The following is a 27,562-nucleotide window of genomic DNA, read 5'->3' as shown; positions in this document are numbered from 1 at the left end:
GATTCTTCTGTTGAACCCAGCCGTTGATTTCTTTTGCCTCATTTTGAATCTGTAAAATTGGATTTGTAACCTCATAAGGGTGTCACTGTTAGAGGAGAGGACGTGTGCACATATTAACTTTTGCCAAGGAATTGAGATGTTCATGCAATGTACATTAAGTATGATCAATGGGAATAATGAACCGGAGGCCCAAGGGCATTCTAGCCTGTGTTTACTGGGTTAAAGTTCAATGTGGCATTTTGTAATATTCACCACTTAGTGATACCTAATGTTTAGGGAAGAGTTTTAAAGAAAGCTTGGTATCCACACCTTACATTCAGGTAAGTGAATCCTCAGGGTTTAAAATTTATTTCTGGTGGAGCAGACGTGCGAAAATGGGAGTCTGCTGGCACCACAAAGTGTTCACCACACGGTGAAGATTTATAGAAATGTTATAAAGGCACGGCAGGAACGTGGTACTTCTTGGTTTTTGGCACATGACTACTAGAGTAGTATTTACTGTTTCTCTTACTGCCTGTTAACAAAAGGTGGTAAAATGAAGATAAAAGCAAACCTGCCTTTTTTATTTTCCTTTCAAAGGGTCAGTCTTGTCTTTGTGCAGTATTTCTTTGTCCAACAGCTAATTGTCTAATGCTGCAAGATGGCAGAATGTTAGGCCTTTATTGCCAAAGAAGCCATGAGGCAGTGTCCTCGTCCTAGGAAACTGTAAGGGAGCCCCCTAACTTCAAGAATGGGGATGGTAGAGAACCAGCTGGGACCTTTTATTCCCAGGGGTTATTTGAATTCACAGTCAACCTGTGCTGTCTTTGTATTTTCAAACTCTGCGAAGGTTTTCTTTCTTTTATTTTTTAAATATTGCATTAAAATGTGGATTTCTAAAACTACTAGAAGTAAGTTGCAGCTTACCTTTCGGGGGAGTATGCATTAAATATTTAAAAGATTACTGAAATCCAGTAGTTTTGAGGAATTAATCCTCTCCTCTTAATGTAAAAATGTTTCTGAAAAGGCATTTTGGCACTTGTGGGTCCCACTGGAAAGTAACTGGCTTATATGTATATAGAACTGTAATTTACCAGTGACTGGCCCTTCAATCCAGCAGTAGTAATTTTCTATTTTCAGCTACAGTCCTTGGATTAGTACAACTCAGGCTCTTTTCCATTTCAGTGATCTTTTTGTAAAGCTCAGTAGGCTTTTAGAAGGAAAAATCTAGGTATGCTTCTCACTGGTTAAGCAGATTTCTCTCTGCAAGAGGATATTTTTGGATTCATTCATGGACTGTGTGCTATTTTCCAATCTTATGGACATACGATAAAAGCTGACAAAGGATAAATGTGAACAGAAACCTGAAGTGTGTGTGTGTACACATGTGCCTACATGTGGTTATTCTCCTATCTCACATTGTGACAAGCAGGTCCCAATCATGAGATGAGTTCCCCTACTGATCAGTTAGTTTGACTCTGTTTCATGTTCCCCTACCTCATGTTTAGAGGTGGCCCAGAGGCGCCAGGCAGCCAGGGTAGAGGGACACACAGACATGAATTCATTGTGTACTAAGGGAATAGGGGCTGGGGGTGGGAATTGGTGGGGACAGCAATCGCTCAAGGACCTGTTGGCCTATTTCATTCATAGCGGACGAGTGGTATCATTTTCAATATGACTGCTAATATATTTTATGATTATACTGCAAACATTTTTCTCTAGTAAAGCCAGCTTAGTTGTAAAATCTACCGTCTCTCACTAGGCAATGTCTCATTTCTTCCTACTTTGTACGAAGTCTCCATTAATCCATCATTTGTTATTTTAACGATAGTTGCAAAACCTAATTGACTCTTGCAAGTCTGCATACCCCAGTTCCCGTGGGGACTGAATTGAGATTCTGTACCTGCAGGTAACATTCACGGACACATGTGCCACATCAAATTGAAAACACCTATTAGTGCTGGGGAAGAGTTCAGGAATTCAGAGTAGGATTCCTTCTGCTTTCAGGTCTGGCCATCCCCCTTTCCACATCTGCCTTTGTTTTGGGTCTGAGTATAAAAGCCCCCATGCCTCTGTAGGGACTAAGCCCCGGTGTTCCCAAAATGAAATAAAGCTGAAAACCTACATCCTGGGTTTGAGCATTTAGGAAATTAATCTCAAATGTATTTACGTCTTAAATGTGTACTTCGTGGATAGGGAAAAAAAAATCCTTTATTATGATTATTTGATCTTGGGCTGTTTGCTTCCCTGTGACTGGTCACAGCTGTGACTGGGACACAGCTAGTTGATGTTGCAACCGGGATTTACAAGGCAGCAGGACAAAAGCATCTTAGCTTCAGAGCAGATGGCCCACAAATTAATCCTGGCTCAGTGACCGAACTAGCTGTGTGACTTTAACCTGAGCCTCAGTTTCCTGATCTGTCAGGCGATGACTCCTCTCTCAGTGCTGTTGTGACTAACAAAGATAAAACTTATCTGACAAAGCTGGAGATGTTCTGGATACTGGGATTCTTTGACCTGACCTCACCCTGCCTCATGGGTTGTAGGATGGCTGGTGACATATGGCCTCCTTTGATTAGGCTTTCATTTCCCCAGTAGATAGTTTAGGCATAACTTTCAAAACAGCCATTTGGGTGACTTTCACATTTTGATACAGATCAAAATTCTCCATGAGACCCTAGAGCAGAAGAGTACCAACTCTGTCATTTGAGGGATATTCCATTGCTGTTAACAGAAGAGAGTTGTTGATTAGCTAGGTGTGGTAGAGGTGGGCTCAGTTAGAGTCCTCTGTGTCCCAGAAGGGCTGTTCTGTGATCTCTGTTCCACAGACCTCAGGGAGGGCTCCTTTGTGAAATCTTATCTGGACAAGTTAAGTGCTAGGAAGCTTTTGCTTTGCTGCTGTGTTTCTCCTGTAAAAGAGGAGAAAAAGCCATCCAGGCCATCCTTGAGAGTAAAGGAATATACATCTTCTGCAGAAGTCATTTGAGTTTCAGCTTTCACTTTGCTTTTTTTAAAAGTCACTCTTGGAAAGATGTTTCATTTTCTTCCTAAGATACTTCGTAAATGCGATCCTTTCATTTTTTTACTTGAAAGAGGAAGGTTGGGGAGGGGGGTGCTTCTGGGTGGCTCAGTTTGGTTAGACATCAGCTCAGGTCGTGATCTCACTTTGTGAATTCCAGCCCCCACATCGGGCCTGCTTGGGATTCTCTGTCTCCCTCTCCCTCTTTCCCTCCCCAACTTGCACACACGCTCACTCTCTCTCAAAATAAATAAACTTTTTTTTTTTTTTTTAAGATGATAGATGAAGGAAAAGATCCCTTTTTCCTTAGCTTTACCACTTTCAGTAATACTTTTGTTAGGTCCATGGAGATGATCAGAAGCTGTTAGCCGTATCTGGGTAAGAAACATTTCTGAATGAAATTTGTCGTTTGCTTGAGACATAGCTTTTCACTTCTTCTGCCAAAAGGTAGTTTCAGCTGTGTGTGTGTGTGTGTGTGTGTGTGTGTGTGTGTGTGTGTGTGTGTGTGTGTGTTGCTATTGTAAGTACTAACCTGATTCTCTGGAAGTAGAAGAAACAAACTAGATTTGAAAAGATTTTCATAAATATGTATAATACTGGACTATGCTCACTGATCTTTTGATTAAAGAAATAAATAGGAAATAACAAATCATCTTTAATTCAAAAATAGAATTTCCAAATAGAATTAATGGCAGTAGGTTGTATCTACTGTTTATTTCTTAAACAACAAGATCTTGCATGTTTGAAGCATGGATCCTCCCTTTCCTTCCTTCTCCACATCTTGCCATCTCTGTAAGAAGCTAGCGAGAGGGATCTAAGATCCTAAACGATGCAGGCCGAATTTTCGTCATAAGGAGAAGCACGTTTTCACCACAGACTTGTTGGTGGGTAACGTTTGACCTGGGCAAGGAACTGCACCTCCTGCGCCTTGGTTTTCCTTGCATGTAAAACGTTGATTTAGGTGGTTTCTCAGACCTATGCAGTTCTTCAACCCCATTCTCTTTTATTCCAGGTACTCATCAAAGAGGTGAACATGATTTTAAGTAAACTTAATACCTGAAATTTCCTTCAGTTCCCCAATCTACACATCTAACTCTTAATTGAATCCCCCAGCCTTTGAGCAAAAGATTTCTGAAGTGTTTTGTTTTGTTTTGTTTCCAGCATGGATTTGCCAACCATCTAGTACAGCTCCAGCAGTGGGCTGGACAATATTATTGCTCCATAACCTTGATAGTTGAACTGGAAACACCTGAAATACGAAGCAAAAATGGAGTACTTACAACAGATGTAGTGTAAAATGTAAAAGCAGGTGATATGTATAAGCACTTCTTACCGCTACCACTATGCTTCATTTAATCCTCTCCCCAGTCCTGTAAGGTAAATGATGTCACCCCAATTTTACAGTGAAAGCTAAGGCACCAAGAGAAGTTGAGTGAATTGTCAGAAGTTATCCTTCCATCCAAAGTATGTAGAGAGGTTGCTTGGGGCTCCTCAGTGGCTCATTTGGTTAAGCATTCAACTCTTGGTTTTGGCCCAGGTCATGATCTTGCGGTTTTGTGACTTTGAGCCCTTTTTTTCGGAAAATGTAGGAGAGTGGTCTGGGATGGGAGGATTGTTTTGGACTTTTTAAGCAGACTTGATTTTGATTAAAAGGCAAAAACAAAAGCAACAAAAGCTACCAATTTGGCAGTAGGCATCTGTCTGTGTCACTTACTATAAATTTAATTTTTTCACACACAGCATAAATTTCAGGCAGCCTAGAAGTGGAGAGTCTTAAGTGAGAAAGCTCATTTCAGAAGAAAACAATAATCCCATGATTGTATGCTTTGGAGAAAAGAGTCCAAAAAAGAACTAAAAGTGGGTCAAGTGTTAAGAATTGCTCAGCACTGCTGGGAGTGACTCGCCCAGAGCAGTGGGAACTGGGGGGAGTTGGCTGCGTGTCCGTGAGATGGATCCCCCCTCCCCCCCAGTAGGTGGATTGTAGTTTCTCATTTCTCTCCTTTCAACTTGACTTGCAGAAGGGGTATTCCAAATTGTGGTCTTGGTGAGAACAGGCACGGTTCTCCCCCTGCCTGTCCTCCCTGGAATGTCTCAGGTGCGTGGCAGTGTCAATCCTCATGGCCCAGCCTGGGGTGATAGGGACCTCCAGAAAGCTGCGATGTGATACTGTGTGCAGAATGAGCCATTGGCGTCCAGCTATGCCTTCATCCAGGGACTCGCAAACATTGTCATGATTGAAAACCGGGTCCCCCAAAGAAGAGAAGGACTTCTTGCCTTACGTCCCCTTCCCCATCCTGGGGAGTCCCCTGCTGCCTGTACGGGCATGGCGACAGTTGTCCTCCAGGGCTGCAGCCTGGCGGGCGGGCGGAGAAGAAAGGAAGAGGGAGCTGCACAGCGCTGGCGGCCCCCTCCCCCCTGCTCCAGACCTCTGCGGTGAGTTCCCCCGACCAGCATCCCGCAGCTGCCTGCGCTTCCAGGTGGACCGGAGCAGCTCCCAGCCCTCCCGGATTAGGACCTGTCCCGGTTGTCAGGGCAACTGTTTACAGGACAGCATATCCCGGTTTTCCCTCTGTGCCGTGTGCCGAATATCTTACTGTGCGGTGGCAGGAAGCCTGGGCAAAGGTGCCGCAGCAGGAAGAAGCTGGGATCTGACTGAACAGGTTAGGCAGTGGAAGGAGGCTTCTGACCCTGCGTGCCTTTCCCGGGGCTCTTCCGGAAGGAAAGTGCGCCTGCGTGCTTGTGTGAGCGTGTGTGTGCCAGCTAGCGAGCTCCAGCCAGCCACTTGCCTGGGGGGAGTAAGCGGGAGGGGGCGCGGAGGGGAGGTGGGGGGTTGCTGCTAGGTGAGGGGGAACTGCAGGGCCTCAGTTGCCAAGTGGCTGGTAGTATCTGTCAGCTGTTTGCACACTGTTTACCCATAGGGGATCTATTACAAGTGCTCAAATGAACCGGCAGCTTGGAAACTAGCAGCTTCCTGGGAGCTGCAATTACATAAGCATATATTTTTAATATAATAATAATTAAAAACCAAGTAGCCGCGGTATGCCTGGATCAGCTACAGCTATCCGACAAGAGAGACTGAAGAAGACCAGTGCAAGGCCAATTCCCCTTGGTTTATTCACCATTAATGAGGAAGATGAACAGCAAAAGAATGGAAATTCCAGAAGACCTAAAGGTATGCATTAGCTCTACCCTTTGGTTGGAACTGGAGCCAGCCCCCATTTCCCACACTGTCTGTAGCACATTTACAAACTGTGTCTGTGGTGCACGCTGTGTGGAGTGCTTGTGACCTCCTAGCACAGTTTGCTGGTTGTATTTACACATTCTGTAGAGCTGTGTATGCATGAAATGCAGAACAGATTTTGCAGATTTGGTAGGTTTCAGATCAGTTGCCTTTTTTTTTTTTTTTTTTTTTTTTTTTTTTTTTTTTTGACACAAGCTACTTTCTTGGCCTGGAGATCTTTAATTTATACATGCTCGTTTGAACAGTTACCAATGGCATGTCCTTACCAGGAAGGAAATAGGACTTAATCCAGGTTTAAATGATCATCTCCCTACCTTGTTTAGGTGCATTGGTGATTTCTGTTTAATGATCTGAGTTTCTCCTTGAAAAGGGATGAGTTAGATGAAGTGACGTAGGAGTGAGTCCTTTCCAGGGGCAGAGAGTCAAGATGTTACTTCTTTTTCTATTCTGAAGGAGCTTGAGAAGGTGGTAAAACAAACATTGAGCACACTGTAGGGGGCAAAGCTAGAGAACAGGGAGGGGAAAGCATGACGTTTTATAACTTCTGATGGTAACTCTGCTGAACATCTGTCTGGAGGTTGGAATGTGCTGGGTGCAGAAAGGGGAGGTCTGATTCTTGTACCTTTCTTTCATAATGATGAAATGGAGCAGCAGCTTTGCCTGGCTTCTCGAATCCCCCTGTACTGCATCGTTTTAGCATTGTCTCATAGCTACCCTCCCAGAGCTGTAATTGTCAGAGATGGCAACATCATAACATTTTTGAAGTGGGGCTTTAAGCCTTGCCTTTTAAGTTTCTTTTTTCCCAGTATCCTAATTCTGGCAACCCCCTTCCCCCAAATGCATATGAGCTGTCTGTCTCTTAAGCTGATAGGTTATCAGTTTTGTTGTTTCTATGTGCTGATTAAATTTTAGCTTGCATTCAAATTGTTCTGTCACTGAGATATCAAATTTCCTCTGTGTGGTACAGAGCAGTAGCATGGCAAAGTAGCAAGCAAATACTGAAGCCCTGATAGAATGAGTGTTTCAGTAGAATCCAGTGCCTGAAAACGACTGGCTTTCTTTTTCCTGGCTCTTGAATGAGTCTTAGAGTTTGCTTTTCTTAAGTATAATTGAAACTGTCAACTTTAAATCCCAAAGTATATTTTTACTTCACTTTTAAAAGGCTGTATACAGGGAATTTCAAATCAACAGAACCTTAGTAATGTAGTTGATTTTAATCTTACTATCAGACATAGTTTCTATCTTAGAACCAAATGACTTCAGGAATTTACTGATGCCACGGATGGAAGCTGACATAGGTGATTCTTTTATTTGCCCAGGAATTGACAGTTGAACCAGAGTGTGGTCTTGATGAAAACCCAGTACTTTCAATGGTTGGTAGAAAATCATTTGGCCTCTTAAGAGGTGTTAACTTTCTAAATTAATGTGGAACTGTTGAACTGTGCCCACTGTGTATTTTTGGAAATGTTCTTGATTTGCGGTACTTTTCCCTTAGGCATTTTGGAACAGTAATTTAGGATAGCTATCCATTTTGTTCTGAGTAGTTTTCTTGAATTCCTCTTTCTTCTGTGGTTTTTTTTTCCCCCCAGTTGCCTTTAGTATTTTATTTAAAAGGAAGAAGGGTAGGGGAAGTAGTTACTTCTAAAAATGTATTTATTTTTGGCAGTTCGTGCAACTTCGTGGATAAGAGAGACTTAAGGAGTTTCTGAATCCCTACCATTTTTCTTTTTCTACTTTTCCTTATATCAAAGGGAAAAAGAAGAAAAAGACTAGAAGAAAAGTGCTACGTTGATAAGAATGCCCAGACATAAACAAACAACATTGGAAATCTTTAATGATTCCTAACGAGTAATACTATTGGCTTGGTTCTGAATTTCTCATCAGGTCTTTCTGAACAGTAGGAATGTCCACTTTCAAATCTGGCGTTGTCGATCAGAACAGTGATGGAGGTATTCTATGTATGAACTGTCCAGTATGATAGCCACTAGCCACATGTACTGGGAGTACTCGGAATATAGCTGCTATAACTGAGAAACTGCTTTTTAAATTTTAATTGATTTTGAGTTTAAAGGGCCACATGTGGCTAGTGGTTACCTTATTGGACAACACAGTTTCAGTCTGTAGAGCTTTGATCTTCTGAATTTTTGTCCTCTCTGATTTGTCTATCCTTAATTGCTTCCTGGTGCCAGATATGGTCAGGTCCTGAAATGAATGTGGTTTTTAAAAAGGGCCTGATGGAGCAGACAGCCTCTTTCCTGCAAGGAAGCATAATAACCTGGCTTTATAGACCATTTCGGCTGTCCTTTCCCACGTAAATGTTATTGCCTGCTCTGAATATTATTCTTAACTCACCAGTTGCCTGTACCATCTTTTGCAACGTACAATGGACTTTTATTTTCTAAATTATTTCCAGAGCATCATAGCCAGATGACAAACAGATTATCTTCCATGTGTGACTATTAAGATAAACAATCACTTTGTTTTCTTTTCTGCCTACTCTGTGGCCTAATCAGCCAACTGTACTCAAACTTGGTTTTCATGCTTAATATCTTTATTCTGTCATTACTAGGAATAAAGAAGCATGCTATCTAAATTCAGTAAGCAAAATGCTTCTGTCAAGAATGACCCTGGGTTCATGACAAGTAGTATCGTTCTGGGTACTCTGCTGTTGGGTAACCATCATAATGAACTCAGTAGGAATAAACGTATCGATTACCGTCTGCACTCCCACTGTGGCTTCAAAATTACCCTGGTGGACTGAGACTGTAGTTTGTTTAGCTAGTAGATGAGATCAGTTCTTGAAGGAGGGATTTTTCTCCCATGTAATCGATAGGGATGTACTTGATAATATTGATGTATAACATTTAGAGAGTAATTGGGAGCGAATTGGGCTTATGTTCTTGCTCTTACACCTCCAGAGCCCAAGCCTCAGTGCAGTGCTGACGTTAGGACTGGCAGAGGCGAGCCTACTTAGGTACTGCAGTGACTAAATGCCCTTGGATAAGTTTCAAGGCAAACCTACCTTACGGTGAATTTTGCTGAGCAGGTGTCATTATTAAATAAAAAGACATTTTCTCCCTAAACCAACACTTGTTAAATGCACACTCTGTACAGATTACATTGCTGGGTCGTTTGTGGAGATGGTGCAAAGGTAATTGACACGGTTTCTACTCTCAGAGGTGTTCACCTGTCTAGTGGAGGAAGACCACTATGGACCAATAATGCAAGAATACAAACTAAAATCAGGGAAAGGGCAGAGAGTATATCGAAAGTATCTACACATACAGCTGTGCCCTTCTTGAAACTGTAAGCTATTCAAGTGCCAGGACTACTCTTCTGGGTAAGAAATTGCAGACCGCATGGAACATTACTGAATGGAGATAAACTTAACATTTAAAAATAATTTGCACAGTCTCTGCAAGTCTAACAGGAATTTTAAGAAATGTTGACCGTATTAGAATTGTCCTTCCAAGGTAACTACTTTGAGGGAAACAGTAAGTACTATATTTGGATGTATCTGATAGGTTAATCCTATCACTCTTTACCTCGTTGCCTCTACCTAAGAGTATATCGGGGATTCTACTCTGTTTTGTTGTTTTCCATCATTTTCCTTGGTGGAAAAAATGAAGGCATATGTTTACAGGGTAGTATTAATTGACTACTTTGTTAATATCTAGGTTAATGCCTTCTGCCCCTTTTGTTAGCAAATTGCAGATTATAGAATTTCTCCTTTAAATCAGGGCGCAGTAGTTCTGAGCAAATGTGCTCTCCTTCTCCCTTTACTCCTTGTCTGCCTTTTTGTTAAAATGTGTATTTATGGAGCCTGCAGTTAACTTCTTTTCTTCTGGCTTATCCACTATGAAGGTAGAATTTCTGCCAGTTAAGGTTTCCAAATGAAATACGATCTCCTATTTACCATTTATATTCCTATTGGATTGGTGATGATCTAACAGTTGTAATGTCCTCTTTGTAAGTCATGAGTCTTTTTTTTCCTCCCCCCCAAAAAGGAGCGTTATGTCAAGTAAAAATGCCATTCTAGAATTCATTCTCCCACATGTTCTTGTTTCTTTTCCTCTTGGGCTCTGTAAGACTCGGACTGTTGTCTGTACCCAGTGTCTTTATTCATGCCATTTCAGCACTAGGCAAAGACATTACCAGTAGAATTTGACAACTAGTGAGGCAAATGTATAGTTAGGAGGAGCAGTAACATCAAAGATCCCTATTATAAGGAGGAAATCTTAAAGTCAAATTGACTGGCATAAATTTTATTTGCTAAAGAGACCTGAAATACAATGTCTTATTCAGAAGATTTGTATAAAAATAACAGTAGATGTCAGGAACAAGGACCATAGCATCTGCTGTATGGCTTGCACTCATTGGATTCTCCTTGAATACGTGTTGATTGAGTAGAACCGTCTTCTAGGCATTCTGTGTTATAGAAGTAGAAAATTACCATAGATGTCACTGTACAAGGGGAACATGATTTGACCTCTACATAATCATATTCTTTGTATGGTGAGGTAGTATATGCATTGGGATTTGCTTGCTGTATAAAACTTAAAAGTTGTAAAAATTATGTGCCTGGGGGTGACTGAGTGGCTCAGTTGGTTGAGCTTTGGACTCTTGGTTTTGGCTCAGGTCACGATCTCATGGTTTGTGAATTTGAACCCTGTGTTGCACTCCACTCTGAGCTTGGAGCCTGCTTGGGATTCTCCCTCCCCCTCCCCCTCCCCCTCCCTCTCCCTCCCTCCCTCTCCCTCCCTCCCTCTCCCTCCCTCTCTCTCCCTCTCCCTGCATCTCCCTCCCTCCCTCCCTCTCCCTCCCTCTCCCTCCCTCTCCCTCTCCCCCCTCCCTCTCCCCCCTCCCTCTCCCCCCTCCCTCTCCCTCTCCCCCTCCCCCTCCCTCTCCCTCTCCCCCTCCCCCTCCCTCTCCCTCTCCCCCTCCCTCTCCCTCTCCCTCTCCCTCCCTCTCCCTCCCTCTCCCTCTCCCTCCCTCTCCCTCTCCCTCTCCCTCCCTCTCCCTCTCCCTCTCCCTGTCTCTCCCTCCCTCTCCCTCCCTCTCTCCCCCTTCCCCCAGTCACACAGGCATGAGCTCTCTCTCCTTCCTTCTCTCAAATAAACAAACTTAAAAAAAAATTATGTGCCTGTTTCAAGAGCTATAATCAGTGGAGCTAAAATAGCTGGCTGCTCTAACCAATAGGAACCAAGCACACACGTATTTGGTGAAAATCTCCCAGCTGATAAATCTTCCCCGTTATTTATTAGAAGGTTGAATTGAGTATCCTTTTCCACTAAAATTGGCATATCTCAAGGGAGCAGCTTTAAATTTAATCCGTTGTTACTAAAAAGTTACCAGGTCATTTGCAGGCACCTTGGCCATGTTTTGAGCAGAAACTAATACTTCACAGCAACAAAGGAAATTTTATTGAGAGGGTTTCATCTTAATTCTCAGATGTGAGCATTTAGAAAGAGCCCATTTATGTTGGACCCTCTGTGTATTAAATTTATGTTCTAGATTTGCCAACCTCAAAAGGCAAGTCATACCCCATTATACCTCAGATCTAGATACAGAGGCCTGAAGTATAACACAGATGGACGTAAGACATTGTGTTTGAAGTGTTTGCCAGAACACCGATGCATATTTTTGCTGACTATAAAATGCAAGTTCTGTTTTCTTAGGCTTTAGACCCAGTGATAATTTGTTAGAGAATTTTAATACAGTCTGTCCAGATTTCAGAGAACTTACCATTCTGGGTCCAGTGTGGAGTTTGAAGTGAGAATGGAGCTTAGGCATATAGACCGAAGAAAATTATATTCACAGTTTGATCTTGAATATACATGGCTCTTGGGGCTAGAAGCATCCTTAGAGTCTCGGGCCTAATAAAGTAGTAGCAAGATAGTCTGTGGATTTAGTGGAACCCGTGGTCCTAAAACTTACATCCTTGGGAACAACATTATGGAGGCTGGTGTTGTCCTCATAGTGTCACTTTCAGGGCCAAGTATCAAGTGCTCTTGTTGAGAAATGACTTGGAGTTGGGGTGGAGAGTTGGAATCTCTGTGTGAGCCCCTGTTGAAACCTTCCCAAACAACGTAACACAAAATCTAAGTACAAATGCAGAGTCGAGATTGTAGTTGTTGCCTCTGAGCCCCTGGAGAGAACTATAGACATTCAGACCCTGTGGCTGTCAGGGCTATCAGTTTCTGCGGTGGGAAAAGTTTAACCAGATTGACTATTAGTGGCTACATCCAAGTTTGCTGAGGTTATTTTGAAATTCAGAATAACTGTGGGACGGGAGACGGTGTGATGTGCTAGAAAAAGCACTGCATGTGGACATAGGCGAGTTACGGTTCTTTAACCTTCCCAAGCTTCAGGTTCTGAGCTGTAAAATGAAATTAATAATGCCATGCTCATAGGTGGAGGTGAGGATTAGAGATATTATAAGCATTTAGCACACTCTCTAGAAAATACGTGGAGCTCATTAAATGATGTTTATAAAAAGTGGGATATTTGACTACAAATGACGAATTTTCTGCTAACTTCTACCAACATACTCTTTGTCCCACTACATGCCTGTTAGAGAAATTGTCCGTCGTCTAATCTCCTGCCTCGTACCTTAACTAGCTTGTGAGTGAAAATTTCCAAGACAGCCGCCACTTTTTTGAGGCCTTTTTAGTCTCTTCCCCACAATAGGTATGTGTGACTGGATCCTTGTCCCATGTTTATTCGTGTGGATCAGATGTACTGGATGTCAGGCAGATTACTCATTGCCATGCCCTGTAATTGTGTCGTGTGAAGTGAAGGAAATAAATTACCATTATGTCAGATCACCTCACTTGTTATTTCAAATATGATTAAGGCAGTGCACCTTTATTCCTTGGGATTAATGGAACGCTTCTGGCCTTAATCAGGGAACAATAGCCATGATCCTCTGCCATCTTGGAAACCAATCAAAGGGAACGTTTTTCTCCTTAAAATTTCTACTTTTAGAGTTTTTTTGTTTTTATGCGCGCGCGCGTGTGTGTGTGTGTGTGTGTGTGAGAGAGAGAGAGAGAGAGAGAGAGAGAGAGAACCGCTTAATGGAAGTGTCTTGGGCTTGTGGGCAGGTTTCTGCCAAGGACTTGGGTGATAGGTGCTTACATGTGAGGCTGCCAGCTTTATGCGGGCTGTTTGTCTTTCCTTGTGCTGTTTGCAGCACCATGACTGTTTGTTCTAAATTTGGTCAGTTTTCTATTACTTGCTTCAATACTTTTATTTCTCTGTGGTAGTCTTGTTTCTTTCACGAGTCAGTCAGCAGGAAAAGCTGCGAGCATTTGGTGCAAGCACCATGTTGGATGTTACATGCTGCTCTTGCTATTATTAAACGTAGGTGCCAGCGGATCTTTATATCCTGAGGTAGAGCTCTTCCCTCTACCTGCTGTGTACTTTGGTTCTCCTCCTTCTGCTTTGCTATACCTGGTCACCTCCTACTTGTTCTTTGGTTTCAGTGTCATTTCCTTAAGAGTGTCCCCAGATCAGGCTGGGTCCCATGTTCTGGGCTGTCCTAGGATCATGTACTTGTCCTTTGTTGCTCCAACCAGATTGTCGGTTTTGGTGGTTGAGTAGTTGTTAAACGTCTCTCCAACAAGACTAAACTCTGAGAGGGCAGTGAGTGTGACTGTTTCATTCATACTGTGTCCCTGGCACGTAATAGGGTGCCCAGTATGTGGTTGAGGCTCCCTAAATGTTTATTACACAGTGACTGATTAGAGACGATGCCCTGACACTGAGAGCCAGAGAAAATGAAGGGAGCACAGCAGGGGAGGCTATCTGGCCAAGCCCTGGAACATTCCGAGATCCAGGACTTTATTCTGAATCCAGCAAAGGCCTTGAGATACCAGATAGATCATCATCCTGCCTGGTGAGAGGACTGTGACTTTTGTATTAAAGACCTTTGTCCACTAGCCTTTGTGCAGAGAGGACCTGTGGTTAATTTTCTGCTAGGACCTTATGGCTGAGAGAGTTTGCAGATTCTGCCGTGACTGACTTGGACCGAATTCCAGTGCCAGATCATTCCAGAAGCACCTTCTACCATCATCTCTCCTTGAAGCTCATTTTTTTTTTTAACTTTTTTTTTTTTTTTTTTTTTTTTTTTGAGAGCACAGGCTGGGGAGAGGGAGAGAGAATCTCAAGCAGGCCCCACACTCAGTGCAGAGCCTGGCGGAGAGCTCGATCTCAGAATGGTGAGATCATGAACTGAGCTGAAATCAAGAGCTGGACTCTGGATTCAACTGACTCAACAGACTGAGCCACTCCAGGCATCCCTGGAGCTCATTATTAAATGTTCATTTTGAGGTTGTGGTATATGCTCATTACAGCCATGTCTGGAGTATTACAAGTATTTACCTTCCTTTGAACAACTGAAATTCACTATCATGGCCATAAAGTATAAAGTACAAGTCAGGGGGAAATTACAGGTAAGAAACAAATCCTAATTGACTTCAACTCTCCCAGATCTCCATGAAACATAGTGTCTCCCACTGCTACCTGCTTCTCTGTGGCTTCGGGAAAGAGCTTCTGCAAGCGTAGGGCAGTCCAGTGTGTTCCTGGTCACGTTCCCTCTGGCCCCCCAATCCATTCCAGTGTACCTCATTAAGCCACACTGAGAATTTTCCTTTTATGTCTCTCCTTTATAATGCCACCTCTGCATCAGCCAATTTTTCCCCCCTGAGGCCCAGAAAAACAGATTCTTTGTAGGTGGATGGTTCCTGGCACAGACCTTTCAGTCAGCAATATATAAAGATACAAAGTAGCATCTGCAGTGTTAGGATTCAAAACCTCAGCACTCTGGGTTTTCACCCTGGGCTTGCGCTGGGAATCACGTTTTCTTTTTAAGAGTCTGTTACCCCTGATTGTTCTGTGACACTACAGTAGTAAATCCTTTTCCTAATTCTTACACGGTGGTGTTTATTATCGTCTCGCCTCTCCTTATGCATCCAGTAGTTTAGAATACTGTTGCATAAACATTAGCATGAATTATGAATGGAACTCCAAACTGGCCACTTGGGTCAACACTTCCAATCATCAGTCAACTTGACATTTTCTCACAGTCTAAATGACTTCAAGATCGTCTCCATTGTCACAAGTTGCAGTGACATTGACACTTTCTCTGCTGCTATGTGACCTTCACTTGGCTCCGCTTAGGTAGTGTGGGTCTGTGTTGGGACTTATTAGCTCTCTATCTACAATACCACGAACCCAGAAATTCCCCTAGGCACCCACAAACTTCCAGATTCAGCAAACACTGATTTTTGGGGGGTGTCTGCCCCATGCTAGACAACACGCGCGGTCTCCCCAGTTGTGTGAGTTCCTTCTCCTGCCGGCACCGTGGCCTCACGCCTTCCGAACTCTTCATCCTCTGCGTGACCCCTCGGCTCCCGAACCCTGTGTTCTCACCGCTGTCAGTACCCTTCCAGCTCACTTGTGTGCTTTTCAAGCCCGGAACTCATGGGTGACCGTCTCAGCAATGCACTTGGAATGACGCCTGGTCCTTCTTTGCAGGCCCCGAGTATCCCCACGCTCCCCACGCAGCCTCTTCTTTTGCCTTCAGGGCTGCCGAGTGTTACTGTGCAAGTGTGCTCGGGTCTGCTCCACTGTCTTCTTGCTCTCTCACCACATAAGCCTGTCTGCTGATGGCCCGTTGTTGTGGTCAAATCCCATCCTAGCTGGTGTTCACCCTGTGTCTCATCCATTCAACCTCACTCTTCACGTCTAACATTTTCTGTCACTGTCTTGTGAACATGAGGATGTATTAAATTAGCTTCTACGCATAATTTACTCACTGGAGTAGAGGAAGAAAATAAGTAGAAAGACACATAAGCCTGCATTATTCTAATTAAAACTCAACGACACGAGAGAAGAATGAGGGATTTCTGTTTTCCTTTGATGTGATTTTGGAGAAGGGTAACATTTCAAAGGGACTGTTGGCCACCGACTCTAGATTTAACTAAATCCCGAGTGTCAGATGATTATGCTTATGTGGCCAGTGACATGATTTTTGGGGAAACGTTATTGATAAGAGAAAAGCAAATCGAATGCTCTAGACCCCATCTGAGAATTTCTTGTGGATCATTACTACTGTTGATGCTTCATGAGGGGGTTAATATAATTACTGCTCCATATTACTTCAGGAGAACAAGGTTAAAGAATGAGGCTGTACATTCGTTTTTGTTGTTTTTTTTTTTTAATTTTTTTTTCAATGTTTATTTATTTTTGGGACAGAGAGAGACAGAGCATGAACGGGGGAGGGGCAGAGAGAGAGGGAGACACAGAATTGGAAACAGGCTCCAGGCTCTGAGCCATCAGCCCAGAGCCTGACGCGGGGCTCGAACTCCCGGACCACGAGATCGTGACCTGGCTGAAGTTGGACGCTTAACCGACTGCGCCATCCAGGCGCCCCGAGGCTGTACATTCTTGAGGTGACATGTTAAAAAGCAAAACTTTAATTCAGGACTTTCAGTGTTTCTTGAATTCCTTTCTTCTGAGAGTACTGTAACAATCATTAAAGTGGAGGCCTACTTTGTTGTTACCAGTGTCCTAGATTTGATTTTTTTTCCCCCCAAGATTAATGACTCTTTATTGACTCAAGGTAACAGAAACTGTTTTGGTAAATATGTAGCTATTTATGTTGTCCTCTAGCCTATTTTATCTTAAAACTTAACCGCAGCATTTTAGCGTGAAAGTTAAAGGAAAAAAAATAAAACCATCCTGGGTGAGCCTGTAGCACTTAGCATCATCCGTTTCCTCCCCTGTGGCCCTTAGATTTAGAGTCCACTCTTGTAAGCCATTGACTGAAGGAGAGCAAACATCCCTGAATGGAGCCTTCTCAAGCACCCTGGTTCGTACATTGCTTAGGACAGTTTGGGCAGCAGGATGTGCTAGAACCAAAATGCAGGATACTTGATCTCTAAATTAACAGCCTGAGAAAAACAAGTTTCCTTTTCCCGATGCTGATGAAGATCTCAGAATCCCAGTGACGCTTCAGGACTTCTAATGACGTGAAGAGTCTTTGATAGTGTCGTCCCTGGTGGAAACCAAATTTTCGGGCCGGTAAAGTGAGCCAAGTCAGATTTGAATGTCATAGAAGTATCTCCGAAGTTTAAACTTGGGGATTGTCGGGGCCCCTGGGCGGCTCGGTAGGTCAAGCGTCCGACTGCAGCTCAGGTCACGATCTCGCAGTTCGTGGGTTCGAGCCCCATGTCAGACTCTGCTGACAGCTCAGAGCCTGGAGCCTGCTTCGGATTCTGTTTCCCTCTGTCTCTGCCCCTCCCCCACTCATGCTCGCACACTCTCTCCCTCTCTCTCTCTCAAAAATGAATAAATGTTAAAAACAATTTGTTTTTAATTGAGGATTGTATATGAAAGTAAATGTTGAATTGAGGGTGTTCCCATGTGCGTGGTGTTGTGGTCTCCTGGAGGCAATATGTGGAGGGATTAATAACTTGGACTCCGGGAGGTGGCACAGCGGGCTCCAACTGTATGCTTCAGGCAAGGTGCTTAATATTTCTGTACCCACTTGCTTCGTCTATTAACCAGGGATAATAGCAACACCTGTCTCATAGGGTTGTTAAGGATTAGGTGGGATGATAACATAAGTGTGCTTATAACTGTGCCTGGCACTAATAAGCTAGTGTGTAAGCAGTACCAAATGTTATTTGGAAAGTTTTTGTAGTTTGATGGCTTCATTGTAGTGTTTCTAAAAACCCAGCATTGCTGCCACTACTTCTAAATTTTAGGAGACTTAAAAACAGTTGAAAGTAAGTTATATGAGGATTAAATAATTAAAGATTATTTTTTTTCTAAGATGTCTAGTGATCGTATAAGTATAGCAAATATTTTTCATGAACTCCTTTTCCTTGACAGTTACTTTCATAACAGCATTGTGAGCCATGTGCTTTTGTATCAGCCACACAAAAATAAAGACACTATAAAGCGTGTTTGAAATGTATTGTTGTGTTCTTAAGGTAATATTCAGGGAGATACTACGTCATGGCTGGATAACCCAGCTCCTTTTCACCTTGCACACTGTTGTAAGGTTGTATAATTTTCTCAGTCCACTATTTTATCATTCATTTTGGCCTTTAAAAGAAGGCTATAATTTATAATATTTTGAAAGTTGTTACTTAAAAAAAATTTTTTTAGCGAACAGCTAACGTAATAACCATATGCCTGAGACCCAGATAAAAAATGTTATAGCAAAATATACAATATTTATGGGGAATATAAATAAAATATTATGGCTAATATCACAGTTTCCTATGTATCTTCCATGGTCTTTTCTCCTTCCTTCCCTTCCTCACCCCCTTTTCCCCTTCCCAGGAGATAACATGTACTCTTCCTGTCTGTTCCCTCACTTTCACTACATGGATAGATCGTTAAATAATTTACATGTTTAAATTCATATAAATTATATCATATTAATATGTCTGTGAGTTTGTACTTATCCCCTCAAGTTTTGAAATACCAGTCCAAGGCGCCTGGGTGGCTTGGTTGGTTAAGCATCTGACTTCAGCTCAGATCATGATCTCATGGTTCATGGGTTCGAGCCCCGCATCAGGCTCTGTGCTGACAGCTCAGAGCTTGGAGCCTGCTTCGGATTCTGTGTCTCCCTCTCTCTCTGCCCCTCCCCCACTCATGCTCTGTCTTTCCATGTCTCTTAAAAATTAATAAATGTTAAAAAAATTTTTTTTAAAGAAACACCAGTCCTATATAGTTTGCTTTAACTGCTGCCTAGAATTTTATGACATGACTTTCCCACAGTTTAATTCTTCATTGTGCTTTTACCAGTTTACTTCCTGCTTTCCATATGATGGACAGAGAAGTGGATTCATTTTTTTGTCTTGTCCTGTTGCGACTGCTGATTGTGCAGCACTAACCATCGGTACACTTCTCCTTGGACATATACGCAGGTTTCTCTGGTATATTCCTAGATGTGGTATGAGCGTTTTCACGTGCCAGATTGCTTTTCCAGAATCATCTTGTCAACATAACCCCATGTGTACTATGTGAAGGTCCCCATTACTCCGTATCTCGCTTAGCCTGGATTTAGTAAGACACTTTGATTTTTGCCAGTTGGATGGCTATGAAATGGCATTTGGTTTTAATTGGCAAAATTGGACATTAGCTAATGTAGTGTTTTGTTTTGTTTTTTTAATAATGGGAACACCAGCATTGTTTGGGTGGGTTTTTCTCCCCTAGAGGAAGGCAGGGAAACTGCTGCATCAGTAATCTGGTTTAAAGCTCATTGTTTTTGGCAGGTATACTGACTCACTGGGGGAAGAAACAGATGGGAGCACCACCATGCACAACTGAGGGGAAGGCAGTTATCTTCTCCACTGACATAGTGGCTGGGGGCCAGAGCCGGGTTTCAGATTCCCCTTTTCAAATAGCGCATCTAGTGTCTGGGCCTGAACCTCTTGTTTTCCTCTTATTACTACTACTTTTTGGTCATTCGGCGTCATTATGACTAGGGTACCCAGAGAAAAAGCAAAGTACAAAAGTTAGGTTCGTCCTCCTGATAAAACTAACTGTACTAAGGTTTCTTTTAGGATGAAGAATGTAAGTGGAAGGGAGGGGGGAGGTAATATTTGGGGAAGATTTCTGGGGAGAGCATGTGTTGAAAACATTGCTTAAAATCACATTTGGTAATTATTTGTGGCTTTCCATTATTCATGTAATCCTTGGACCTGATTAGCATTTCTAAAGTATAAACTCTACAAATGCAAGGCATTACCATGAATAATTAAAAGGTAGGGAGTTAGCTATACGTGACTGTGGGTTTTCTTTTATTGTGGAGGCTATTTTAGTAACAGGAGGAAGCTTAGAATTGTAGACAGCTAGTCTGGAGACTTCGATTATGCTCTCAGCTCAGCCACATGTCACAATACATTGTATGGTTGCTTTATTTTCCTGGAAAAATAAAGTGACTTTGCTGGGGGAAAAGAAAGTGACTTTGCTGGGGCCAAATAATCCATATTCTGTGCTCTGAATCGGTGTCCGTTACAAGGGTTCAAACTGATTTCCTGGGAGGAGAGTCAGACACAGCATAAACATAATGATTCATTGGTCAAGATCACCTTGGTAATTGCTGTAGCTCATCGATTCAGAATCCCTAGTCCCCACAAAATGCCTCTCCCAAAATTTGGGGCATGTACCCCGGGAGGTCAGATGTCCTCATTTGCAAGGCCATCTGCACTGGTGCCCCCTCCATCCACAAAGCACTTTTTTACTGGTGCTCTGCCACGCAGTGCTGTACCACTTGAGCTCTGTATGTTATGTTTCCCAAACTGGTGTTCTACAGGTCATTGCTTCTGCAAGATGTTAATGGATGTACCAACAAAAGAGTGATTCCAATTCTAGTTCAGGTCAGTTTAGGAAATCTATTTCTATACTATAGGACTTGTAAGGGCATTTAATATACAGTTATAAATTACCAAGAAAGGAATTTAGTAGGGGCACCTGGGTGGTGCAGTTGGTTGGGCATTGGACTCTTGATCCCAGCTCAGGTCATGCTCTTGCAGTTTGTGGGTTTGAGCCTCGCACTGGACTCTGAGCTTAAAGTGCAGAAACTGCTTGCGATTCCGTTTTTCCTTCTTTCTGCCCCTCCCCAACTTGTGCTCGCGCGCGCGCTCTCTCTCTCTCAAATAAATAGACTGTAAAAAAAAAGAAAGAAAAGAATTTAGTAGATTTACTTGAGCACAGTCCAACTGTGTACAGCTTATGAGTGTGCTGTGCAAAGAACACCACTTCAGGAAGTTCTGTAGTGTTTGTGTGTTTGCGTGCAAAGCATCGCTGAGGAAGGTCTTCATTTACCACCACATGTGCCAACGCTGCGAGCTGATCTGTTGCAGATGGATGATTTAGATTTGTAAAGAATGGCTTCTGGTAGATTCTCTGACAGGCCACAATGTATCTGAATTTCTCTCACCGTCAAACGTGGACCCCTGCTACATAACAGAAGTCTATAAACCTAACTTGGCTGTTGGTTAAAAAAAAAAAATGCACAGAAAAGCATCTCAGTCTTTTCTGGTTCTCGCTGTAGATATAGAAGGCAGATACTTCTTAAGCAAATGCCAGACTCTGGTCCATGAAGCCATGGCTGCCTCTGAATTCATGGGAGGAGTCTTTCTTTCTTCTGCAACCTCATGCACAGACTATGATCCTCCCTTCCTTCTGATGACCCAGTGAATAAAGGAGAGAAAACTCGTGACAGGAACTTAATTGTTTCCTCCAGATCCTTACCTGAGAGCTGCATGTGAGCAAGCCGTGAGGGATCTGTTTATTTTCTGAGCTCTAGAAGCAGAAGTACAATGAAAGTTAAGTCATGCTATGACTTAACTATGGTTTGATTGTTCTATAACTTGTTTGACATGTACATAATAAAGGACATCTGGACAGAGAATTTGGATAAATAACTGGAATCAAATCAATGCTATATAAGCTTAAAGAGAAGGGAACAGAAAGGAAGATGTGAAAATTTTTCCATTTCCAGCTTTGTAGTATTGGGTTAGTACTTGAAACGAACAGAGCCCTTACCATGTGAGAGGCCCTGCGGGGCGCTTTTCAGTGTGTTCACGTTTAATTCTCAATTCCACTTTGACAGTAAAATACTGAAGTTCCAAGGTGAAGTGACTAGCTGAAAATAACACTGCCAGTAAGTGGCAGACCAGCATTCAGACCCCTCTGTCAGGCTCCGGGTCACCTGTCACTTGCTGTGACAGGACAGAAGAAGAAGAAGAATGAAAGAGAGCCCTTCTGATCCCCAGCATGTAATGATTTTTAACAAGTTTGTAAAATACAAAATATATATTAAAAAGATACTAAAAATCAGGGCATCTGGGTGGCTCAGTTGGAAAAGCATGAGACTCTTGAACTTGGGGTCATGAGTCTGAGCCCCATGTTGATGTAGAGATTACATTTAAAAAAGTTTGAAAAAAGAGACTAAAAATCCCAATGATCATTCTGAGAAAGATCACTGTTGACATTTGGATGTATTTTCTTTTAAACATCTTTTTTCTGTGCATCTTCTCAGTGGTTAGGAAAGTAGATGTTCCGCTGTAAAATCTGTCAGTGGTCACACTACCTAAGGTTTTTCCCCCCAAATGTTCTTAAGCTTATGTTACCAGACAGAGCCAGAAAATGTTTCTCTTTCTGTTTATAAAAGACAAGCTTATATTCTTAAAACAGAAACTTCGGAAAATGCTTATGATTGGAGTATGTGATTGCTAATAAATCACAGCAGATTTTGGAACACCTGCTTTTTAAGAATCTGTTAAAGTCATAAATTTGCTTTTTGCCATTCAGATCCCTCTGAGAACCAGCTAGAAATGCACAACACTTTGCTACTCTGGCATTCCTATTCTTTTTTTTTTTTTTTTCTTAATTTTTAACGTTTATTTATTTCTGAGAGACAGAGCATGAGCCGGGGAGGGGCAGAGAGAGAGGGAGACACAAAATCTGAAGCAGGTTTCAGGCTCTGAGCTGTCAGCACACAGTCTGACACGGGGCTTGAACTCACGAACTGTGACATTATGACCTGAGCCGAAGTTGGTTGCTTCACTGACTGAGCCACCCATGCGCTAGCATTCCTGTTCTTAAGGAAAGGTAATATCTGTAACATTACTGTAAAACCCAGAAAGAATTTAATTAGAGTTAGTTCCAAAGTGTTTCAAGGTCAGTGAAAGGACTTTTACTAAACTCGGGGCAACTCTAGGCAACAGCTAGACAGATTCTCCTTACATGTGCAAATGCACTTAAATGTTGGGATTAACTGAAAAACAAGTCAGATATTAACAGTATGTTCCACAAAGAAGGAATTGAGAAGGAAAATTCCATTCAAGGAAACAACGTAGGGATTGTAAGCGATAGCTTTCCTGGCCTGGGATGCCAGTGAGACCTATGGAATTTGGAACTTTTTATCAGAATAATTGTTTAATAATAATTGCCTTTATTTATTGAGCACTTGCTGTGTGCCAGGTAGAGCTAACTATTAAAATCCTCCTCATAGATGACAAAATTGAGACTTAAAGAGGTTAAGTAACTAGATCAGGATCACACAGCTAGGAAGTAGTGAAGTCCGAATTGGGATTTAGGTCTGTGACTGTAGAGTCCACACCCGTAACCATTACTTTTGGTATTTTGCAATGTTAGCTATATTTTATATGTCTGCCCCCCCCCCCCCCCCCCCCCCCCCCCCCCCCCGCTTTTTGAGTCATTTTCATTAGATGTCTTTGAGCTACATCTCATGCACTTCCTTCTCTTAAGCTCTAGGCAAGGTCCTGGTCAGAGGTCTTTGGGTAAGACACTGGCTTATGTAGTCACTATATACTTCCAGACTTGCAATTTGTCTATAGGCAACAGTAAAAAAACAACTAAGCCAGTCTTTGGGCAATTCCTTAATCTTTGAATGTCTTATCTTATTGTTTGAGCTTCAACCACTTGCTAGATCTGTAGGTCCTTAAAACAGTTCTGCAGGAGTGAATCTGTCCTTTTCTAATAGTCTCATTTCTCTATAGAGTTACTGATTTTGTAACAAAACAAAATCAGTAACTCCCAAGATCTACCCCAGATCAGTAACTGACTTCTTATGTTTAGTGCAACAGAATGACCTCAAGATTATCTTCCCTTTTCCTACTAATAACAAAGGAGGTAAAGTCTTTCATATATATATTTATTTATTTTTTTTTTTTTAATTTTTTTTTTCAACGTTTATTTATTTTTGGGACAGAGAGAGACAGAGCATGAACGGGGGAGGGGCAGAGAGAGAGGGAGACACAGAATCGGAAACAGGCTCCAGGCTCTGAGCCATCAGCCCAGAGCCCGACGTGGGGCTCGAACTCACGGACCGCGAGATCGTGACCTGGCTGAAGTCAGACGCTCAACCGACTGCGCCACCCAGGCGCCCCTTATTATTATTTTTTTCCTGAATAGAAGAGCAAGTTCTTTTTCTTCCCCAAAGCTGGAGGAACCCTGAAGGGTAGGGGCTGGCCTCTGCGGCTGTGACCTTGCTCCCCCACCACTTTTCTGTTGCTAAATTTGAATGGCAGCCCACTGATTGTATTTCAGAATTTTTTGATAAAAGGTTAGAGTTTATTTGCGAAATCCAGGAAACCGGTGACTGGCACAGAGTTCTTCTAAGAAGTAAAATCTCAGTGATGCTTCAGAGGTTGGTAGACCACAACCTGCCGTCAGATCTGACTTTGGGCTATTTCTGTATCAAGAGTTAAGAACGGCTCTTTTTACTTTTTATCTTTTTTTTTTTTTTTTTTGTGGTAAAATATATATAACATAAAATTTGCAATTTTAACCAAGTGTACACTTTAGTGGCATTCAGCATGTTCAGTTGTTTATGTTTTGTTTTTTTTTAATTTTTTTTAATGTTTATTTATTTTTGAGACAGACAGAGACAGAGCATGAACGGGGGAGGGTCAGAGAGAGAGGGAGACACAGAATCTGAAACAGGCTCCAGGCTCTTAGCTGTCAGCACAGAGCCCGACGCGGGGCTTGAACTCACGGACCGTGAGATCATGACCTGAGCCGAAGTCAGACGCTTAACCGACCAAGCCACCCAGGCGCCCCATTTATGTTTTAAATGGTCGTATAAACAAAACAACAGGGGACCTACTTCTGTGGTTTGAAAGCCTAAAGTGTTTACTGCTTGGGCTTTTACAGATAACGTTTGACCCCTGCCTCAGTCTTTGTAAGGAAAGATGAATGCCCAGTGTGTAGTCAGAGAGCGCTGAGTTCGCTTCTGGCTCTGCTGCAGTTGTCGGCTGTATACTGCAAGGCAAGTTACACGACTCTGGGCCCTGCTTTCCTCGCGCCCTGCAGTGTGTGATGCTAACAGTAGACCTTCCAGGGCACCCCTGTGATGAAATGGATACGTGAGAGGCACCATATTAGTAGGACACTTACACAGTAAGTGAGGGCTCATGTAAATGACATGTCCGGAGGAGGTTTGTGGGCCCTCTTTCTCCTGGGAGGTTCAGGACCCAAGGGAGCCTGAGAGCTGCTGGCCATCTTACTGCCACCCATAGGAAAGGCCAGCCTGAGGGCAAAGCCAGCCCAAAGAGGAGGCCAGAACTTAAAAAAAAAAAAAAAAAAAAAAAGTCAGAGAAATGGAACTACTATCCTAATGACTCACTGCATTTTTCGGATGAAATTGATGACCTTCCTATTTTGGGGCCTGTCCCTTATATAAATCCACGTTAGTTGAGTTGGTTAAAACTTCCAAGTGGAAGTGTTCTGTATTAGTTTGCCGGGGTCGCCACTGTGTGGCTTAAACAACAAATTTATTTCCTCATAGTTCTGGAAGCTCCCAAGTTCAAGGTCAAGGTGTAGACAGGGTTGATTTCTTCTGAGGCCTCTCTCCTTGACTTGCAGGTGACCATCTGCTCTGTCCTCACATGGCCTTCCCTCCGGGCCTGTCTCTTTATGTCCTCTTTTTATAAGGACACCTACCAGTCAGATTAGGGCCCACCTTAATGACCTTATTTTACTTTAATTACCTCTTTAAAGGCCCTATCCATACACAGTCATGTTCTGAAGAACTGGGGGTAAGAACCTCAAATACAAATCTGAGGGGGACACATTTCAGCCCATAATGCATTCTGATTTTTATAGTATTCTATGTGTATTAACTACTCCTGGAAACATGGTGGTAAGGAGAGTGGGAATAACTTGTTTGGTTCATGAGGCCAGTCAGAGCCCACTGGGGCAGGGGTGGATGATCCCATACAGCGAGGGAGGGTTGGAGTGGCAGTGGGGGTGTGGTGACATGGCCGCTACAACCCTCAGCAAAGTTCCTTACACAGTGTAGGTGTTCATTACCTGCCAGCTTGTTAGCTGCTGCTGTTCTCTAGAAGTACAAGCTATTTTCAGAAGATAACTTTGGACTTTATCTTCATTGTAAGTTTCCTGAGTAATTAGCAATGTATTTCGAAGTGTTTTTTTTTTTTCTTTTTAACCCTCGATTTGTTATATCATTTTTTGTAATGAGTTTTGCTCTTAGAATTACAAGTCCAGGAGCTCTCTCAGAAGGTCATCTGTACTTCTGAGCCTCCGGTAAATATGACATTTAAACCAACCCAGAGGGTGGCTTATCACACTCAGAAGTCACCGGTACCTTCTAGTGTAACATCCCCATGCAATCAAGCTGGCATCTCGAGATGTTCAAGGGAAGAGGCTGAAGGCTGAAGACATTAGGCCAGGCCTAAAGGAAATACGGCTTCTCATCAAAACTTTGGCATTCAATTTCTGCTACGTTGAATTAAATCAGTTAACTCTTGCTATGCAACAGAACAGTCCAAAACATACGGCTTACAACAGCAGTTTACTACTTCTAATGATTCTGTGGGTTGGCTTGGTGGTTCTGCTGCTGGTTTTGCCTGGGCCCACTCCTGGGCTACATTGAGCTAGGGGGCAGTTTGGGTGGGAAGGTCGTTGATGGCCTCACTCACTTACCTGACAGCTCATGGTGGCCATCCACTAGCACGCCTGTGTTGTCGTCCACGTGGTCTCTCATTCTTAAGTAGGCTGGACCTATGTGGTGCTCTCAGGGAAGCATCCCAGGAGAGTGAAAGCAGAAGTTGTGGGGCCTCTTCTGGCCTGGGTCTGGAACCACACAAGGTCGCTTCTGCCATGTACAGAACATGAACAAAGCATGTCACAAGGCCAGCTCAGATTCAAGAAGTAGGGAAAGAGCCCCTACCTCCTGGTGTGAGGAACAAGAAATCAGATTGCAAAGGAGCCTGGACACAGGCACGGCTCTCGAGGGGCTGTTAGTATTATAATCTGCCATAGCTGCTAATGTTTCCTGACCACACCCCCCACCCCCCAGATGCATCTCTCTGATTGTGATTGGTATGATATACTGATGAGAAAATATTTCAGGCTTATATGCAAATGTATATTCTGTTTTTTTCTCAGAATATATTCATGAGTGTGCTTATGTATGCATGACGTTTTAAAACATGTACTGAATAACAGGTCTGTATTTTATATTTTGCACCCAGGAGGATGTAATTCAAAAATTCCATCCTATGTCATTACAGCTGACTTAGTGAGGTTCCTCATCTAAGCTGTGAAAATAAATGGAAAGGTTAATAAGTACATTTGCCAGAAGTTGCAAAACCTTAAACTGATTAAAATCTTGCCTGTGATGTTCTAGATGATGTCAAGCATCTCTTTTCTTTCTTTGGATGCATTGTCGTTAACACCTACAATAAATGAGGTTCTTTGATCAAAGTAGAAGCCAAATTCCAGCACATTCATATATTTAGATGTAGTTA

The 27,562-nt window shown here is 42.7% G+C and overlaps 1 protein-coding gene and 1 long non-coding RNA gene across 10 annotated transcripts in view; one reads left to right on the top strand and one right to left on the bottom strand.

Moving 5' to 3' along the window:
- MAP7 (microtubule associated protein 7) overlaps positions 1-27,562 on the top strand; it is a 179,135-nt gene that overhangs the window by 18,116 nt on the left and 133,457 nt on the right. For 3 of the 9 annotated variants that reach the window (XM_086707957.1, XM_086707953.1, XM_086707949.1), the window contains exon 1: positions 5,870-6,170. The exons of 2 other annotated variants lie outside the window; for them this stretch is intronic. In XM_086707957.1, coding sequence (XP_086564083.1) covers positions 6,038-6,170 — 133 coding nt within the window. In that variant the 5' untranslated portion in view covers positions 5,870-6,037. Of the gene's footprint in view, positions 1-5,867; positions 6,171-27,562 lie in introns of those variants that run through there. 4 more of the 9 variants (XM_086707948.1, XM_086707951.1, XM_086707958.1 and 1 more) reach the window with 4 other exon arrangements.
- On the bottom strand, positions 4,699-5,731 carry LOC147581233 (uncharacterized). Its single transcript, XR_015251564.1, has 2 exons — positions 5,593-5,731; positions 4,699-5,351 (listed from the first exon to the last, which is right to left on the bottom strand). It is a non-coding gene; the product is annotated as an uncharacterized LOC147581233 (long non-coding RNA).

Source organism: Puma concolor, chromosome B2 (genome assembly GCF_028749965.1).
Source record: "Puma concolor isolate L17-30 chromosome B2, mPumCon1.1.hap2, whole genome shotgun sequence".
NCBI classification, from domain to species: domain Eukaryota; kingdom Metazoa; phylum Chordata; class Mammalia; order Carnivora; family Felidae; genus Puma; species Puma concolor.
Note: the sequence above shows the minus strand (reverse complement) of the source record. Positions and strands in the feature narration are given on the sequence as shown.